The sequence below is a fragment of the Heteronotia binoei genome, chromosome 8 (assembly GCF_032191835.1).
Source record: "Heteronotia binoei isolate CCM8104 ecotype False Entrance Well chromosome 8, APGP_CSIRO_Hbin_v1, whole genome shotgun sequence".
NCBI lineage: Eukaryota > Metazoa > Chordata > Lepidosauria > Squamata > Gekkonidae > Heteronotia > Heteronotia binoei.
In genome coordinates this window covers 73,606,026-73,625,306 of record NC_083230.1, presented here as the reverse complement: position 1 = coordinate 73,625,306, position 19,281 = coordinate 73,606,026, and the positions used below count along the sequence as shown (strand labels likewise).

The following is a 19,281-nucleotide window of genomic DNA, read 5'->3' as shown; positions in this document are numbered from 1 at the left end:
CCTTCCAGCTTGGGAGTCCATCTCCACAGACAGGTGAGCTCTTTCCATCATAGCAGAAGGATACAAGATAGACTTCGTTCAGGTTCCGATTCAGTCAATGGTTATCACTACACACCCTTCCCCACCTCTGCTGGCGGAGGTGAGCAACCTCTTGCAGAAACAAGCCATAGAACCGGTCCCAGTAGAGGCCAGAACGGGGGGGGGGGGGTTCTATTCTCGTTATTTCCTGGTTCTTAAAAGGGATGGGGGATTGAGACCAATTATGGACCTTTGGAATCTGAACAAGTTTATCGTGTACCAGAAATTCAGGATGTCCACTCTGCAAACAATCCTTCTCCTCATCAACCAAGGGAACTGGATGGCAACGTTGGATCTCAAGGATGCCTACTTCCATGTCAGCATCCATCCTTCGTACAGGCATTTCCTTCGTTTTGCAATAGGTTCCAACCATTTCCAGTACAAAACCCTTCCATTTGGCCTGTGCACTGCACCACGGGTGTTCACCAAGATGATGAGTGTTGTAGCTGCACGTCTCTGGCTTCAAGGCATAGTCGTCTTTCCATATATCAACGACTGGCTTTTTGTGGCGGAGTCGGAAGAACGTCTATCCAGCCATATTGCAACTACTCTTCGTCTTCTTCATACCTTAGGCCTGCAGGTCAACATGACAAAGTCTCATCTTACACCATCATGGACTGTTCAGTTTATAGGGGCCTTGCTGGACACAAGCCTTCACCGCCCCTTTCTGTTTCAGCAGAGAGCGAGGGACATTATCAATCTCATCCATCTTTTCCAAAGTTGGAAATGGGGCACAGCACAGCAGCTGCAGCGGATGCTGGGGCTGATGGCGGCGACTACAAGTGTGCTGCTGTTTGCAAAATTGAGAATGAGAGGTCTTCAACTGTGGTTTCTCAGACCGTTTCGGCCTTTACGGGACTCACCTTGGAAGAGGTTCACAATTCCACCCTCAATCCTCTGAACCCTCCAATGGTGGAAATCCAGAGACAATATCTGTCAGGGAGCTCCCTTCCATCTACCTGTAACAACAGTTATGATCACCACAGATGCATCTTTGTGGGGCTGGAGTGCTCACATAGATTCTCTGTGTGTGGGGGGCCCTTGGCCTCCACAGCTGACTCATTGCCACATAAACTATCTGGAACTTTTGGCAATTCATTTCGCCCTTCGGTCTTTCCGTCCCATAGTAGCAGGGAAGGCGGTGGTAATACTACAGCCCTTTGTTACATCAACAGGCAGGGTGGGACAGTCTCTCGATGTCTCTGTGTGCTAGAAATAGAACTGTGGATGGAGTGTCTGGAGCAGGGCATCTACGTAAAGGCTGTGCACCTTCCATGGTGCTCAATCTGCAGGCGGACTCATTGAGCAGAGGAGCAGCATCTCCACACGAGTGGAAGATGCAGTGGCGCTTCCTTCAACCTGTGTTTGCCACAGCCTGGAATTGGAAGTGTCCTCTGTTCTGTTCCAGGGGGGGCATGGATCCAGAGTCATTGGGAGACAGCCTGATGTTCCTGTGGAACAATTGGTTTCTATATCTGTTTGCGCCTCTACCGCTCCTGACAAGAGTTGTCAAAAAAATTGAAAGAGAATGGCCGCGTTGCATCCTAGTGACACCGTGGTGGCCTCGGCAGAACTGGTTCCCGATCTTGCTTCAACTAACGAGGTTTTTTTTTTAATCAGTTTCCTGCGGAACCGGACCTTCGGTCAGCCCAGGATGGTCACATGTTTCATCACAACGTGCCTCATCTGAAGCTGACGGTGTGGTTCATCGACCCTGTGAGTTCTCCAGCAGAGTCCAACACGTCTTTCTAAATAGTAGAAAGTTGTCTACCCATGTTTCCTATGACAGGAAGTGGGGGAAGTTACTTCAGTTTTTGGCTGACCCTACAGTCTCACCCCAACGGGTGGGTCTATCGGTGATTTTTGATTTTCTGTTATCTTTGGTGGATGCTGGACTTTCCTTTTCTTCTGTTAAAGTTTATTTATCAGCAATATCAGCGTACTGTGAGTCTGTTGAGGGGCATTCAGTTTTTGCGCACTCTCATTTGAAGAGGTTTCTAAAAGGTCTGCTCAGATTGCATCCCCCATCAAGATCACATCCACAGTTGTGGAACTTGACTTTAGTATTGGACAGGTTGACTCGGCGTCCCTTTGAGCCAATGGCAACATGTTCTCTACAGTTTCTGTCCTGGAAGACTGCTTTTTTGGTAGCAATCACATCAGCCCGGCATGTAGGGGAGCTCATGGCTATGCGTTGTGACTACCCATATCTAGTTTTTCAGGAGTCCGGAGTGTCGTTGGCTCCTGATGTTTCTTTTCTTCCCAAGGTGGTTTCCCAATTTCACCTTAAGTTGGACGTTTGGTTACCCACGTTTTATCCCACGCCTTCCTCGGATGAGCAACGTCGGTAGCACGCTTTGGACGTTAAGCATGCTTTATTGTCTTATTTGAGTCGTTCTAAGAGTTTTCATCAGGACCAGCCTCTTTTTGTTTCTTTCTTATGCTGCTCCTAAGTTGGGCTCCAGAATTTCCTCTCAGCGGCTTTCGAAGTGGCTCACTGAGACTATTAAACTGTGTTACTTGTTGGCAAAGAAGCCATTGCCTGGGCCCATTCGTGGACACTCTACTAGAGTGATGGCGATGTTGGTGGTGTTCCTGAAAGGCGTTTCCCTGACGGACGTGTGCAAGGCTGCCACCTGGTCCTCTCCACATGCTTTCATGAAGCACTATGCTCTGGATGTGCATGCTCAGCAGAGGACTTGTCTGGGAGCTGCAGTGCTGCAAGCTGTCTCTTCTGGTTGACCGTCCTTCCGCCTCCAGGTATGTCTTGCTTGCTAATCTGCCATGAGTGTGAAGCACAGAGACCATGAAGAAGATAGACAGGTTGCTTACCTGTAACTGTAGATCTTCGAGTGGTCATCTGTGCATTCACACTACCCGCCCTCCTTCCCCACTGCTGACAGTCTCCCTATGTTAGGGGCTTCCAGCAGTCAAGAAGGAACTGGAGGGATCCTTGCGCTGGCTCCGGTGAGCATACGTACTGGGATGCCTGCGCATGCTCACTGGTGCCGAGCGCGAAAAAATCCCGGGCTTTTTAGGTACCAATTCAGGGGATCGGCACGGGTGCTATATCCCATGAGTGTGAATGCACAGATGACCACTTGAAGATCTACAGTTACAGGTAAACAACCTGTCTTTCCACATACTGTCCTTGTTGACAAGTTGGTAAAATGTGGTTTGAATCCTGTTACCATTGGGTGGATTTGTAACTGGTTGGCAGATCGCACCCAAAGAGTGCTTGTGAATGGTTCCTCATCCTCTTGGAGAGGAGTGACAAGTGGAGTGCCTCAAGGATCTGTCCTGGGACCTGTTTTGTTCAACATCATTATCAATGATTTGGATGAAGGAATAGAGGGAATGCTTATTAAATTTGCAGATAATACTAAATTGGGAGGGGTTGCAAACACAGAAGGAGACAGAAACAGGATGACCTTGAAAGGCTGGAAAACTGGGCTAAAATCAATAAAATGAATTTTAATAGGGATAAATGTAAAGTTCTGCATTTAGGTAGGAAAAATCCAATGCGTGGGTATAGGATGGGGGAGACTTGTCTTAGCAGTAGTATGTGTGAAAAGGATCTAGGGGTCTTAGTGGATCATACACTGAACATGAGTCAACAGTGTGATGCGATGACTAAAAAGGCAAATGCAATTTTGGCCTGTATCATCAGAAGTGTATTGTCCAGATCACATGATGTGATTGTATTGCTTTACTCTGCTCTGGTAAGACCTCACCTGGAGTATTGTGTTCAGTTTTGGGCACCACATTTTAAGAAGGATATAGACAACCTGGAACGGGTCCAGAGGAGGGCGACAAGGATGGTGAGGGGTCTGGAGACCAAGTCCTATGAGGAAAGATTGAAGGAACTGGGGATGTTTAGACTGGAGAGGAGGCGGTTGAGAGGTGATATGATCACCATCTTCAAGTACCTGAAGGGCTGTCATATAGAGGATGGTGTGGAATTGTTTTCTGTGGTCCCGGAAGATAGGACCAGAACCAATGGGTTGAAATTAAATCAAAATAGTTTCCGGCTCAACATTAGGAAGAACTTCCTGACCGTTAGAGCGATTCCTCAGTGGAACAGGCTTTCTCGGGAGGTGGTGGGCTCTCCTTCCTTGGAGGTTTTTAAACAGAGGCTAGATGGCCATCTGACATCAATGAAGATCCTGTGAATTTAGGGGGGAGGTGTTTGTGAGTTTCCTGCATTGTGCAGGGGGTTGGACTACATGACCCTAGAGATCCCTTCCAACTCTATAATTCTATGATTCTACTGTCCATGCTGTCCTTCACCGCCGCAGTTCAACAAATTAAAAACGGGTTGCTAGATATTACACGCTAAGAACTATACAGTCTGGGTAAGAAAACTTGTTCTCCACTGAACTTTGAAATACCTCTCAGTACTGGGAAAATGGCCTCATACCTATCCGTATTGCAGGTGCCACAGCAGCGTAGAGCTTTTATCCTTGCCTGATGTAACGCCATGCTCTCTGCCATTCTTTATGGCAGATTCAACAAGACAGCCTACTTAGTCAGATACTGCCCCTGTAAACAAAAATCTGTTGAGTCAATTACTCATATTCTTCTTTATTGTCATTTGTATACAGATCTTTGTCACAAGTTTTTACATCCTCTTGTAGTTAGCATGGTTGATTGTTCTGATGCACTTAAGGTCTATAGACTTTTGAACGATTCCTCATCTAGTGTCATGAGAAGGTGGCTAAGTCTCTTTACTCTGTTTTAGAGGCACACCAAGCGATCGCATAGAAACAGTTAATGTTTATGCTTACTCAGATGCCATACCATACCAAACCTTTAATGGCATAATACTTACTCAGATGTATATGTATGCAATTGTTCCATTTTACCTTTTTTAACTAATTTGCTCTGATATATATATTTATATATTTTATGCCAATAAAGGCTGACTAGGCTTGGAGCAGGGCCAAGAGCAGGCCCATGTAGAGAGGGTTACAATAATCCAGCCTGAAAGTGACCATCACATGGGTCACTGTGGCCAGGTCATGGGGGGTGAGATATGGAACCAATTTCCTGACCTGCCTCAGATGGAAAAAGGCAGATCTGACAGTGGTGGTAGCCTGAGTCTCCATAGAGAGGCATTCAAGAATATCCCTAAGCTCTTCACCCCCGATGCAGGCACCAATGGCATCCCATCATTATATATCCACTGTAAAATAATGGCTCTGGGGCAAATTACCTATCTGTTGAAGGGTAGCATAATAAAATCCAGGAATAGTTGTGTATACTTCTGTGAAATTTACAAGACATCTAGGTAAGGGAAATTACCAGCCGGGTTAGATATTACATTTGTTGTGATATTTGATTTTCTGATCATCACAATATTTTTAATCATTTGCAAGGCAAAGATATGATTGCATGCCCTTTTCTTCAATTTCAAAATCATAGACTCACAGAGTTGGAAGGTACCTCTAAGGTCATCTAGTCCAACCCCCTGCACAATGCAGGAAACTCACAAACACCTCCCCCCTAAATTCACAGGATCTTCATTGCTGTCAGATGGCCATCTAGCCTCTGTTTAAAAACCTCCAAGGAAGGAGAGCCCACCACCTCCCGAGGAAGCCTGTTCCACTGAGCAATCGCTCTAACGGTCAGGAAGTTCTTCCTGATGTTGAGTCATAAACTCTTTTGATTTAATTTCTACCCATTGGTTCTGGTCCTACCTTCCAGGGCCACAGAAAACAATTCCACACCATCCTTTATATGACAGCCCTTCAAGTACTTGAAGATGGTGATCATATCACCTCTTAGCCATCTCCTCTCCAGGCTAAACATCCCCAGCTCCTTCAGCCTTTCCTTATAGGACTTGGTCTCCAATCTCAAATCTTGGTCTCGTTAATCTTTGCCTCAAAACTGCATAGGTAGGAAGATGGTAGAATCTGGGGGCTGAATGTATTTTATATGCATGTAGGATTCAAACCCATTATTCCAATACTTTATTTTCATTCTTTGGGGAGAATAGAAATGTAAATAATCTTTGAAGTCTCTTGAGCCCACAGGTCTGCTTTATTATTACATTCTCCATTTGCTTTCCTGGAGAGATTTGCTGCTAACTGGAATATGTTTAATTGATTGTCAGTGCAATCCATAATGTAACTTTCATGTTTTCTGAGGCTGAAAATGAGTCCAATCATCATTACTTAGTATGTTGTCAGACATTGTTTGTTAGTCAATGTACTGGAACTGCTCCCAGAACTCCTGTGTGATACAATGTCTCTGACTTCTTTAAAATCTCTGTTCAAAATCTGCATTTCCATGAAGAGAATGTACCTTAATGGGGAATGTCCCTTAATTACAATCACCTTTCCCTCTAGGGAGCTATGTCTCAGAAGGCATTATTAAAATCCTGCATTAAATGTGTCACTAAGATGCCCCACTCAGTCATGGCCCCCTTTCTCTACTGAGCATACAGTTGAAAATAATATTGTTATCTCTTTCTTCCAGTTCACCTTCCTCCCTTCCTTCCTTTTTTTTGGTTTTCCCTGTATCAGATTTGAAATTGGGAAGCTCCTTGGGGCATGGACTTGTTTAGTGCCATGCACAGTGATGGAAATATATTCATAAAATTTAGATAATAAAATAATGCAGCTTTAAATCCAATACTGTGTAATGTTTATCTTTGGTCTTCTGTGCAGTCCCCCGTTGGGACTGAAATCAGGCAGGTCAGCCATGAAAAAGGCACCCCCACACCTCCCAAGACCACAGGAAGCTGTTTTCCTCCCAAAAGGGTCACATGGTTTCAAGGTGAGAGCACCCATTCCCCTCAGTTCCTTCTTCACCACCATTGCAATAGGTTCTGTTTGCTCTCTTTGCATACCTTTGTCATCTTTCCTGTTGAAAATTGAGTTTATTCTGCTTGGGAGTGAGAAGTGCTTCAACTGTTGCCTAAAACAAGAAAGAAAAATATATACTTCATGGAGATAGGACCCAGATCATTCACCACATGGTGATTTTTTCTAAGACCTAAGGCCTGTCTTTGGCACCCTGCATTACTTGCTCAAAGGTTATCACCTTTCCCTTTAGGGAGCTATGTCTCAGAAGGCATTATTAAAATAATGCATTAAATGTGGCATTAAGATGCCCACTCAGACAAACATAGCTTTTGTCTGTTGTGCTGTGGCGAAGATCACAATGTTGTAGCCTGCTGTGTGTGCCAACATACCGAAGGCAAGGCATGAAAGAGCATCTTGCCTCAAAGCAGTACTCTGTGAGAAGGCCCTATTGGCTGGTAAACCACTGCAGAGGGCGCAGTTAGCATGTGAGCCCTCAAAATTGCCTTTTGATGGTTTCAGTTCCATTAGCCTTGTGTTCTAAGCCCACCTGATGTAAATCCAAGTCTCCTTCTGTCTCGGTTCTAAGTAGTGTCTCAGAACTGCCAATGAAGAAAAGCAAAGTTAAAGCCAGACATAAGGACAAGCCTAAATCCAAGGCTGGTGCCAATGGGACCTAGGCAGTTCTGATAGAACCAGCACCTGAACCCAAGACTCCTGTTTCTGATCCTCCAAAGACGCTCTTGATACATTCCACATCACTCACATATTCTGTTATAAAGGGAGATATCGGCTTTGAGCAGGTTCCACTTTCAGATCCAAAGACTGTGCAGATAGAACTGAGATTGTCTACTGCATAATCCCAGTGCTATCCATCTTTTCCTTGGCAATCCTATGCCTATTTTATGTCCCATGCCTATGGTCGACTGGGGCAACTGTCCTATGCCTCCACTAGGGATGGGCATGACCTGGCTCACAAACTATAATTTGTCAATAATTTTGGCTGGATCATGGTTTGCAAAGTGAGGTTTGCAATCTGAAGAACCACCACAAATTTACATGCATTTTGATGCAGTTCACGGTGGTCATGAAGAGCAGAAAATGGATTTAAATGGCTCAGAGTCATTTAAACCACTGCTTTCTGCTTCTTACAAGAAGTTGTGGAGAGCAGAAAGCAGAGTTTAAATGGTTCCAAGTATAATATAGTGAGTTCAATGCGTGGAAGAGGCGAGGTGGTAGCTCTTTATTGATTTCAGCATAGTGCAGCATAAGCATAAGACTGAGGAATGGGCCAACAGGGCCAACCTTATATCCACATCAGGGTTCCCGCACTAGCATTCTGTTGGTCCATTCAAACCAGCAGGGACCTGTGATTGGAGCAGGGCAGCAGGGATTCGGATCCTGCTGCCTATTGTTCTCAAGTCTTCAAGCTCTGGTCGTCTGGCTCCAGTGAGCCATGCAGGAACACCCAATTCAGTTCTTCCTTGAGTCCACATACATAACACCAAGGCATTTGACTCCCAGCTTTCTGTTGTTTGTGGCTTTTGGCAGTGAGCAAAAAGAATGGTGTGAAATGCCTCCATTTTGTACTTACTGAGAAAATCTATAGCCAGCAGAAAGCAGAGGGTGAAGTGTGGCCAGTGTTCCCTCTAAATTGAGTTAGTGTGAGCTAGCTCACATTTTTTTAACCACTGGCTCACACATTTTTGTCTTAGCTCAGGAAAAATGACCCCAAAGCTAACTAATTTATTCAGGTAGCTCACAACTTTAATGCCAGTAGTTCATGAAGTAGAATATTTGCTCACAAGACTCGATAGTTTTAAGGGAGTACCCCTTCTTTCTGTTTGCTACCAAAATTTGTGGTGAGCAGAAAGCTGGAGGTGGCATGGGTTGGAGCCATTTACCCCTGCTTTCTGCTGCCTGATGCTTTTTGCTTTCTGTTCACCACTGCTCAGCTGTTTGGTTTAAATGGCTCTAAACAAAGTACAAAGTACATGGCTGTAGGTACAAATTCAGCACTAATAAAAAGGTAAAGGTAGTCTCCGGTGCAAGCACCAGTCGTTTCTGACTCTGGGGTGACGTTGCTTTCACGTTTTCACGACAGACTTTTTTTTTGCGGGTTGGTTTGCCATTGCCTTCCCCAGTCATCTACACTTTCCTCCCAACAAGTTGGGTACTCATTTTACCAACCTCGGAAGGATGGAAGGCTTAGTCAGCCTTGAGCTGGCTACCTGAACCCAGCTTCTGCCAGGATCAAACTAAGATCGTGAGCAGAGCTTAGGACTGCAGTACTGCAGCTTTACCATTCTGCGCCATGGGGCTCTTCAGCACTAATAGCAACAATTTATTAATATAAATAACTATTGTAAGATAACAAACAATAATATTATACATGTATTTCAATCCATCAAAATTCAAAGGCTCCCCTCCTCAAGAATGACACATCTAAGACAAATACAGTTCACAGCTCCTTTTTCAGTAAAGATGAAGGCGAGTTGCCAGCTCTGTTCCTGTTTTGAGTTGATCTTCATCAGAGTTACTCTTTATCTTACAATTCCAAATAGTACATCAGTGAATTATAAAGCTTCAATTCAGTGCCAGTTTCACCTCAGTCACATTTCATGGATTGCCCCATGGAGTACCTGATGAGAGTGAAGATGATCAGAAAGATGCTTCTGAGCATAGTTCAGAAATAGCATAACACCCTTCTTTGGATGAACAAGTAGGGGACACTACGCCTAGTTCACCCAGTGAAGATTTCCTTTTATACTTGATATGATGGTCAGAATGGCGGAGTCCCTAGACATTGATGTTACAACCATGGAACAGAGACCAAAGAACAAGATCCTTGGTCATTTGTACTCAAACTTACCAGGCACTGTAGCCTTTCTGGTTCCGAAGGTTCTGCATATCTACTTCAGATGAAGACACAAGACAAAGTTTTAAAAGATTGTATGGTTCAATGGGTGAAAAAATTTGGTTATAATATTACATTAGAAGAATGGGAGAGACTGTGGAAATTCAATGCTAAATTAACTAGGTCAGTAATATTTAAAGAAAATTTGTACAAGATGTTTTATAGATGGTACCTGACCCCACAGAAATTGTGTAAGATTTATACTAATATGTCTAACAAATGTTGGAAATGCACTAAACAGGTTGGTTCTTTTTATCATATGTGGTGGATATGTGAGACGGTGAAGGGTTATTGGAAAATGGTACACAAAATACTACAGAAGATTATGAAGACACAGATCCAATTCAAACCACAACTATTTTTATTGAATATATTTCCTGAGGACTGTTCCAAATAAATGAGACATTTGTTGGCACATTTCAACACAGCAGCCAGGATTCTCTTGGCGCAGAGATGGAAATCTCAGGAAATTTCTACGAAAATAGACTTGGTGGGAAAAATTCTGGAAACAGCAGAGCTGGACTTTCTATCCCAGGTGTTGACTGGGAGATCTAAGGAAGAAGCAAGAAAATACTGGATGAAATTGTATGCCTGTTTAGACACTCAAGACTCTTAAGATTATCTGGTGTGAACTTATTTCTCTCGCTTTTCCTGTATTTTATATTACAAAATTGCCTTTACTGGAATTGTCAAAACTAATAGATAACTTAACCAAAAGATTTACAATATAAAATTTTAAAATGTTGATGACGTTTAGCATAGAGATCATAATATGGGACAGTTTATGTAAAGAAAGTATTGTAGATATAAGCTTGTATTCTTTGAAAGTATTTTTATGCAGAAGTTTAAAATGTATTGTGCTCTCTACTCCCCCTATCCCTTACCCTTATTTTTTCTGAAACTAATAAACCTTAAAAAAAAAAAAGAATAATGGGGGACCCCTGACCCCATTTTTATGGACAGGTTATGTCCATTTTTTTCCTTTTCTGGAATGAAATTACCGATGACAATTGGGTTCTTTTGATTACAGCATATGGATGTAAGTTAGAGTTCACTATTTCTCCACAAGTTAAAAAGTTGTTCAGGCAGTTAACAATTGCTTGCCACAACTGCTTACCAGAAGAAAGTGATCAAGATGGTTTCAGAACCTGATGCAGACTCAGGGTTTTACTGTAGATTGTTCTTAGGACAAGAAGGATGAGGGCTCTCATGCTATTCTTGATCTTCAAGGGTTAAATTCATTTCTCTGGTTCCCTAAGTTAAAAATGTTTTTTTTTGGTATCTGTTCTACACCTATTAAATCACAATATTTAGTTTGCTATAATTGACTTGCAGGAAGCCTATTTCTATATATTTGTATATAAGGAACACAGGAAATAGACCTTGAAGGGAAGGTCTACCAATACTGTGTACAGCTCCCAGGGTATTTACCAAATACATGGCCCCAGTGATAGCCTACTTGCATCTACAGAGCTGTACCATCTTTCTGTATTTAGGCAACTAGCTTATTGCCCTCCATTTATTGTTCTTCATTTGAGTACATCATCTCAAATTGTAATTTCATTGTTTTATTGTTATTTATTATGCTGTATTTTAGAAGGTTTTACTGTATAGTTATTGTTGTCATCTGCTCTGAGCGGGTTTTGGGAGAGTGGGTTAGAAATAAATAAGTTGTAGAGTTCAAAGACTTACTTAGGTACTAGATAGCCTTCATGCTCAAGGTTTGTGACCAATTTGGCCTCACCATAAATTGCAAGAAATCTAAGCTGGAATCCATGCAGAATATTCAGTTCATTGGAGCCACATTGTACTCTGTAATGGCTAAGGGTTATCTCCCATTTAATGAAGGGTGCATGATCAAAGACTTAGTTCTCACTTTTCATGCTATCATTTCCAGTGGGCACAATCCATCCAGAGATTACATGATTTAATGGCCTCAGCTATGGCCATGTTACCTGTGGCCAAATTTTTTATGCAACTGATAAAACTTTGGGCGTTTTCGCACTGACCTTAATCGGCAGCGACGTCCCTCTTCACCGCGCAGGATCTGCGCGGATTTCGCACCAATTGCTTCGGAGCACCCGGAAGAGCCGCAAAGTCCCGTGGCTTTTGCGGCACAAATGGAAACTGGTTTTTGGCAGTTTCCATTTGCGCCGCAAAAAACGCGGGACTTTGCGGTTCTTCCGGGTGCTCCGCAGCAATTGGTGCAAAATCCGCGCAGATCCTGCGCGGTGAAGAGGGACGTCGCTGCCGATTAAGGTCAGTGCGAAAACGCCCTTTGGTTTGTGTCATGTTTCAAACTGGGTCACCATTCACAGAACATTTTTTTTCTAGATAACAATTTGTTTATGGCGACTCCCTTTGGTTAATGCTTAAAACCAATGTCATTCTAACTACTGGTTCCCTGGAGGATAGAGGAGCTAATTGTGAGGTTCTCACTGTACAGAGCAAATGGCTCTCCAATGAAAAGAGCCTTTATATTAATGTACTTGAACTGTGAACAATTAAGTATGCTCTTAACCTTTTCTCAGATATTGTTTAGGGGAGATTGGCCTTAGTGCATATGGACAATGCATCTGCAATGTTCTGTATCAACAGGCAGGGAGGCACAGGATCCAGGAAGGTAAATGAGGAAGCAACAGAGACATGAAGCAAGGCATTTCTTTACAGGCCATTTATATTGCTGAGAAGAACAGCCTATAATCTGATTCCTTCAGCAGGGTCTATTCCAGAAAATTGCAAGTTGTGTCTTCAGAGACAAATATATTCACTGTATATTCGATACATGGGGTATCCCTACAGTGGACTTCCTTGCCACTCAGTTCAATACAAAGGCTCAGATCTGATCTATGGCAAGCAGTGACCCCCTTTCAATAGGAGATGCTTTCCAATTCATTTGAACAGGCACTCTTTTTTACACATACTCTCTGCTACCTTTTTAACCAAGATAGTAGACAAGCTACTTAGGGATGCCTCACATCTTAGTGGTCCCGCATTGGCCTCACCAGGATTGGTTTGCTCCTCTGCTTAAGGGATCCAAGGGAAAGAACAATCATCTTCAGAATGTTCCTGATCTATTGAGGAATAGTCAGTTATTGCACCACAATGTACGACACCTACGCTTTGCAGTGTGGAAGCTAATAGACAACTGTCCCTTCTGAAACAGGTCCAGGAATTCCTCTTGAATGCATGAAAGGCCTCCACTAGGCATTCATAAGAAAATAAGTGGAGTTAGTTTTCAGCAAGGGGTGTAACCAAGGGTTCATCACCCTGTTTGTGCTCAATTTAGGAGTACTTTTATACCATGAAATTACAGACTAGCACCTTCTTCAATAAGGATGCATTTAGCCACCATATCAGCTTACCACAACCCTAAGGATAACACTCCAATGTTCTCATATAGGTGCTGCAAACAATTCCTCAATGGCCAGGTAAATATGTATGCCCCCATGGCCCTACTCTAGTTCCGCAATGGTTTTTGTTCTTAGTGCTTTCACAACTTATGTTGAAACCCTTTGAACCTTTGGCCACATGTCCTTTAGAATTACTATCCATTGAAGTTTGCTTTCCTTTCATTAGCCATAACCTTCATTAGGAGGGTGAGCAGACTGGCTGCTCTGCATGTTGACTCTGGTTTCTGAAAATCTTTCTAAAACGTGTAATCCTTAAATTATGTTTAGAGTTTTTACCTAAGACTGAGTCAAATTTTCACAAACTCCAGGGTGTTGTTTTGCCTTCCCCCCCCCAAGCTGTCCTCACCAGCAGAACGCGCTCTGCATACTCTTGACATGAGGTGGGCTTTGTTACTCTATTTAAAGAGAATGCAGACCTTCAGGAAGTGTGAATTTGATTATTTCATATATGGGACACAACGAGGGGAAGTCAGTTTCCTCTCAATCCTTGTCTAGTTGGATTGTGACAGCAATAAAGCTGTGTTATGAGAATTCAAGTGTGCTCCTCCTTCATATCCACCCCCATTCCATGTGAGCACAGGAATTCTTGGCTGCTCTCTGCAGAGGCATGCAGCTTCTGGATATCTGCAGGACAGTTACATGGTCATCTGTAGATACATTTGCAAAACATTACACCCTCAACCTGCAAGCAAGAAAGGAGGCTGATGTGGTAAAGGCAGTTCTTCAAGCTTTGTTCCATTGAGTTTTCATGTGAAAACTTCATCCCACTTCCTATTACATAGCTTAGTAAAATCCCAGTGGGGGACTGCACAGAAGACCAAAGATGAAAATGAGGTAGCTCTTCCCTGTAACCATTGTTCATTGAGTTGTCTTCTGTGCAGGCACGCATTCCCTTCATCTTACCCCGCTATGTGTTCTCTTTATTTCTAGTGGGATTAATCTCAGTGGCTCAGGTAGAAATGAGGGAAATGGGCACCCTCCCTCTGAGACCACATGACCCTTTTGGCAGGAGAATGGCTTCCTGTAGTGACTTTTTAGCTTTAAAGACCCTTTTCTGCAGCTGGCCTGCCTGCCTGCAATTCCAATGAGGGACTGCACAGAAGACAACTTGATGAACAATGGGTATAGTAAGTGTAACTGTTTTTCAAGCTGTTGACAGCGCTTGTTCCTCTATATTTCAGGGAAGCAATGTTATGGAGGATCAGGATCTGTTGGAAATCGGAATACTTAATTCTGGACACAGGCAAAGAATTCTACAGGCAATTCAGCTCCTTCCAAAGGTACCCTTTTATTATCATCAATCTCATAAAAAAGAGACCATCATTTAAAAAAATAAGATACCATAAGTAGCAGTATTATACTCCTGAACCTTACTATCTACAATTATGATTTTGACCCCTTTCACATTTGCAATGGATGATTCATAGTACTGTCTTTACTTTCTTCTTTTTGTATAACAGCTGCAAAATACAGAACTCTCAGCTGCGTTGTTCTAAACTAGCCATTGTTCAGAAATATTTCTCTCTTTCTCTTCTCTGTTGTTTTCAGAACCTTCATGGATAATGCAGAGTGAATTCTTACCTTTGTTCCACAGTGTAATCAGATGTATGAATTTGCATGTTGGTATAACCTGCAACCAGTCAGGAAACTTATAATTTACAATGATAAAGAGTCTCTTATATTGCCACACAAAGCACTTTTACTTAATCACTTGCCTCAAAAACTCTATGGGGTCACCATAAGTTGGCTACAACTTTACACACACATGTATTGCCACACAGAACATTTCCTTGTATTCCTTCATAAGAATATCATAAGAATATAAAATCTGTGCTAAACATTTTGCACAATTTATTTATGGCTTATCTGTGTAAATATATTACTTAAGCATAGTAAAGGCCTTATAACAAGTTCCATAAAGGAGTTTTGCATCTTCAGGGCATCACAGTTACAGAAACTGCTGCTAGAAATTGTATAAGTCTGCTGCTATGATGTTACACTACTTAAAAGGATAAGAGCAGTTATTATGAAAATGAACCAACAGAAAGCCTATCTGAATGATTTAAAGCAGATTACATTGTGTGAGTGATACTTGATTGTTAATAAAGAACCACCTGAAGGATTTTTTAGGTTCCTGGATGCAATGGGGAAAAAACCTTCATTCTAGGCATAATTTTGATATTCTGCTTATATATGTAAGTAAAAGCCAAGCTAAGTTTCCTATGGTAAGTCCATTCAGAAGCACTGCAAGGGCATGATATGGATGGGGAGAAGATGAGCTCCTGCTTTCCCTTTGCATCATTTTTTTGAGCTGAAACATCCCTGAAGGAGTTATTTACCTGGGGTTGCTGCAAATGTAAACATTCAATGTGCATCCAGCCCCTCAGTTCCCAGGCTATTTCTGTCCCCCTGCCCCGCACAAGAGAGAGCAAGAGCTTGAGAGAGTGACAGTGAGTGAGAGAGAGCAGGAGAGCAAGAGGAGGCAGCAACAGCAAAAGCAAGAGAGACAGCAGGAGAGAAAGCAAACGAGAGACGGCAAAAGTGACAGCAACAGAGGGAGAGAGAGAGAGAGAGAGAGAGAGAACATGACAGAGCAACAACAACAGTAAGAGAGAAAGTGCGAAAGGAGAGAGCAGCAGCAAAAGCGAGTGAGAGAGAGAGAGAGCAGGAGAGAGTATCAGTGAGTGAGAGAGCACGAGACAGCAACAGCAAAAGTGACAGAGAGCGAGAGAGAGCAACAAGTGAGAGAGAGAGCATGAGAGAGAGCAACAGAGAGCACAAGAGAGAGACAGCAGGTGTGTGTGAGAGAGAGCAACAGCAACAGAGAGAGAAAGCTTGAGAGGAGAGAGCAACAGCAAAAGCAAGCAAGCGAGAATGACAGCCAGTGAGAGAGCGAGAGCTGGGGCTGGATAGCTGGCCACTGGAAGAAGCCGCCAAGCCCCCCCCCCCCCCATTTTTTTATCCCCTGGGCCCACCACCCAAAAAATGCTGACTACAGGGCTGCCAGGGATCTCTACGTTTCAGAGATAACTCTCCCTATTTCACTGGGTAGGGAATCTTCTCTCTCTCTCTAGAAGATCTATCCCCTTTCCTTTGGCCTGAATGGGAGTCTTCTTTACTACTCAAACTTCCTTGCCGAACTGCACCAATCTCTGTGTGTTGAAACTGCTCTCAGCTAATGCTGAATTCAGACTGCGTTCACTCAAGGCTGAAATCTGTCAGCACAATCCCCTTTACTTTTAGGGCTGTACTCACATGGTCTCAGTACACATCTCTTTTCAGTTAAGGCAGGAATCTGACTGAATCTCCTCAGCATCAAGCTCTCTCAAGACTTTTTTTTTGCTCAGCTGATGTTAACAAATCAGATTGCTTAGAGCAGTCTGTCATGGAAGGCTCTCTGGCTCTGTGAAGAATTAACTGTTCACAGTCCTTTAATAGTTGGTACACCATTTCTAAGCCTCTTAAAAAGTACAGTCTATCTCATCTCCATTTGCATACTATGTAAATTGTAGCTCAGTCAGTCATATTTATTCGTCATTAGACCATCCATGTACAGAAGAAAAAAATACAAAACAAAAGTTAAAAATTAAAAGTTGAAAAGTATGCATGCTTATATACAAGCAGAGAGGAGAGATATGAAATATACCAATTATTCAAGCTCCAGAAGAAATTCCTTTTAATACATACCTGATCATAGAAATATTTTTATTCACTTCTTTTATACCCCATCTTTCTCCCACAGGGACACACTCTGTCCCCTTCCCTCCTATAGTGGAGTTTAGAGGCCTATCTGACAACAGGGCGAGTCCTTGCAAGCAGCTTAAAAATCCACTGAGGGTTAGCTCCCTAAAAATGACTGACAGGTAGGGTGTGAGCTGAGCTGAGCTGGAGAACATCTGAGCATCTCTAATTGGCACTTCCCCTGCATGGATAATATGGGGGCATTACTGATAAACAATGTTGTGAATAGTAATAATGACAAAGTTGTTAGGAGATGCTATGGAAATCTGTATCAGTGTCGCTACATTAACATTTGTTTCTGTAGCTGCTGTTCTATTGTTGCTTCTGCTGTGGATTATTATTACGTCATGTTCGCTTTAGTTCTGTTTGGATGGCTATGTAGCATACCAGGACGATAGCATTGCCTGTAATACATTTGTAGGCAGAAATCTATGAATCATATCTTGTTTCTTAAATGACTTAGTAAAACCAGATAATTGCTATAGTATTTTGCCTTTCATTTTGCTATATCTAATGCTTCTGAATGCATGAGTCACAGAACTTATATAAGTAATATATTTTATCTACCAGCAAATATCTTGACAACTTTTTTCAGTGATACACAAGGAATGTTTTTTAATTCTTTCTTACTCATTATGCAATGTAGAGAAATATAAAAGTGCATTTGTTTTACTAATATTTTGGAATTGCATTGGATAGTAACAGGGTCATTTTGTAGAAAAAGAGCTGCTGGAGCTCATTAGCACAACTCATTTGCATATGCCACACACCCCTGACATCACGAAAGGTGTACTAAATTAGATCAGCTCAGCATCTACCTTCAAATGCTTCTTGAATTATAATTGTCATAATCAAACCTTACTCCCATCATACTTTTAAAATTACTTAAGAACATAAGCCGCCCTGAGCCATTCGTGGGAAGGGCGGGATATAAATTCTAAATAAATAAATAAATAAGAAAAGCCATGTTGGATCAGGACAGTGGCCCATCCAGTCCAATACTCTGTGTCACATAGTGGCCAAAACCCCCAAGTGTCATCAAGAGGTCTACCAGTGGGGCTATAAGCCCCTTTCTGCACTTTTTTAATGCTATAATATCTTTTTTGAGGTGCAGTGACCAGAATTGTACACAGTACTCCAAATGAGGCCGTACCATCAATTTATACAGCGGCATTATGATACTGGCTGATTTGTTTTCAATTCCCTTCCTAATAATTCCCAACATGGTGTTGGCCTTTTTTATTGCAATTGCACACTGTCTTGACATTTTCAGTGAGTTATCTACCACAACCCCAAGAACTCTCTCTTGGACTGATTTTGCACTCACCTTACTCCGCCCTCACATCTGTCTTCTCCATGCGGTGTCCATCCGATTTCCCACTATTTGCATCGAGGCTGCAGCAAACATCGCGGTTTTCACGCAGCAAACAGAAACTGATTTTTAGTAGTTTCTGTTCGCTGCGTGAAAACCACGATGTTTGCTGCAGCCCCGGCACAAATAGTGGGAAATCAGGAGGCCGCTGCGCGGAGGACGTGAGGGCGGAGTAAGGTGAGTGCGAAATTGGTCAATCTCTGCCAGTCTACTTTCTCCTATGTAGCCACAGTGGCATAATTAACATTTTGGTTATTTCCCCATTTTTTGTGGAGAAGAATATTAGAAAGATTGTCAAATTGTATTCAGCAAAATTCTCACATGAGGTTTGAACAATGGAGCCCAGAATCTAGGGGTTTTTTTTGGGGGGAAGAAAGAGTACAATAAAATTTAGAGGTTCTGGAGCTCCGCTTCTGTGAGCTCCTGCCCAAAATGAGGCCTGGGTAGTAAAGAAATCTTTTGTTTCGTTTCCCTTTACAATGTTATGAATTTTTCTATGCACATTTTCTGAAATATTGACTGTGTTTTGTGACTATCTTTAGGCTTTCCTTTTTATTCATAACTATTGTTGCTAAATGTAGAACATTGTTTTGGGAAGAAAGCAATTAAAAGAATTTCACATTCACTTACTGTCTACAAATTATTGGGCTAGATTCAAGAATGTATTGGGTACCATTTCAAAATATGGTGATTTTGTTCCTCCCAGCCTGTGTTTTATTTGTAACATGTAGAAGCAGCACAAATCCAGTATCTGGAATAAAAACAACCACTTGTAGTTTCTTCCTTGTTTGAGAGGTAACATGAAACCATTATGGAGGACAGGAGAAGGATGTAAGCTGCTTTGGGTCCCCACTGGGGAGAAAGACAGGGTATAAATGAATAAAATAAAGAAAATAAAATGATTTATTCTAGCCAGGGGTCATTTTGTAGAAAAATAGGTGGTAGAGCTCATCC

At 42.4% G+C, this 19,281-nt stretch overlaps 1 protein-coding gene across 3 annotated transcripts in view; it reads left to right on the top strand.

Annotated features, from left to right (window-relative positions):
* Positions 1-19,281, top strand: part of ANKS1B (ankyrin repeat and sterile alpha motif domain containing 1B) — an 831,045-nt gene that overhangs the window by 513,021 nt on the left and 298,743 nt on the right. For all 3 annotated transcript variants that reach the window (XM_060245226.1, XM_060245232.1, XM_060245234.1), the window contains one exon: positions 14,396-14,494. In XM_060245226.1, coding sequence (XP_060101209.1) covers positions 14,396-14,494 — 99 coding nt within the window. The remainder of the gene's footprint in view (positions 1-14,395; positions 14,495-19,281) is intronic.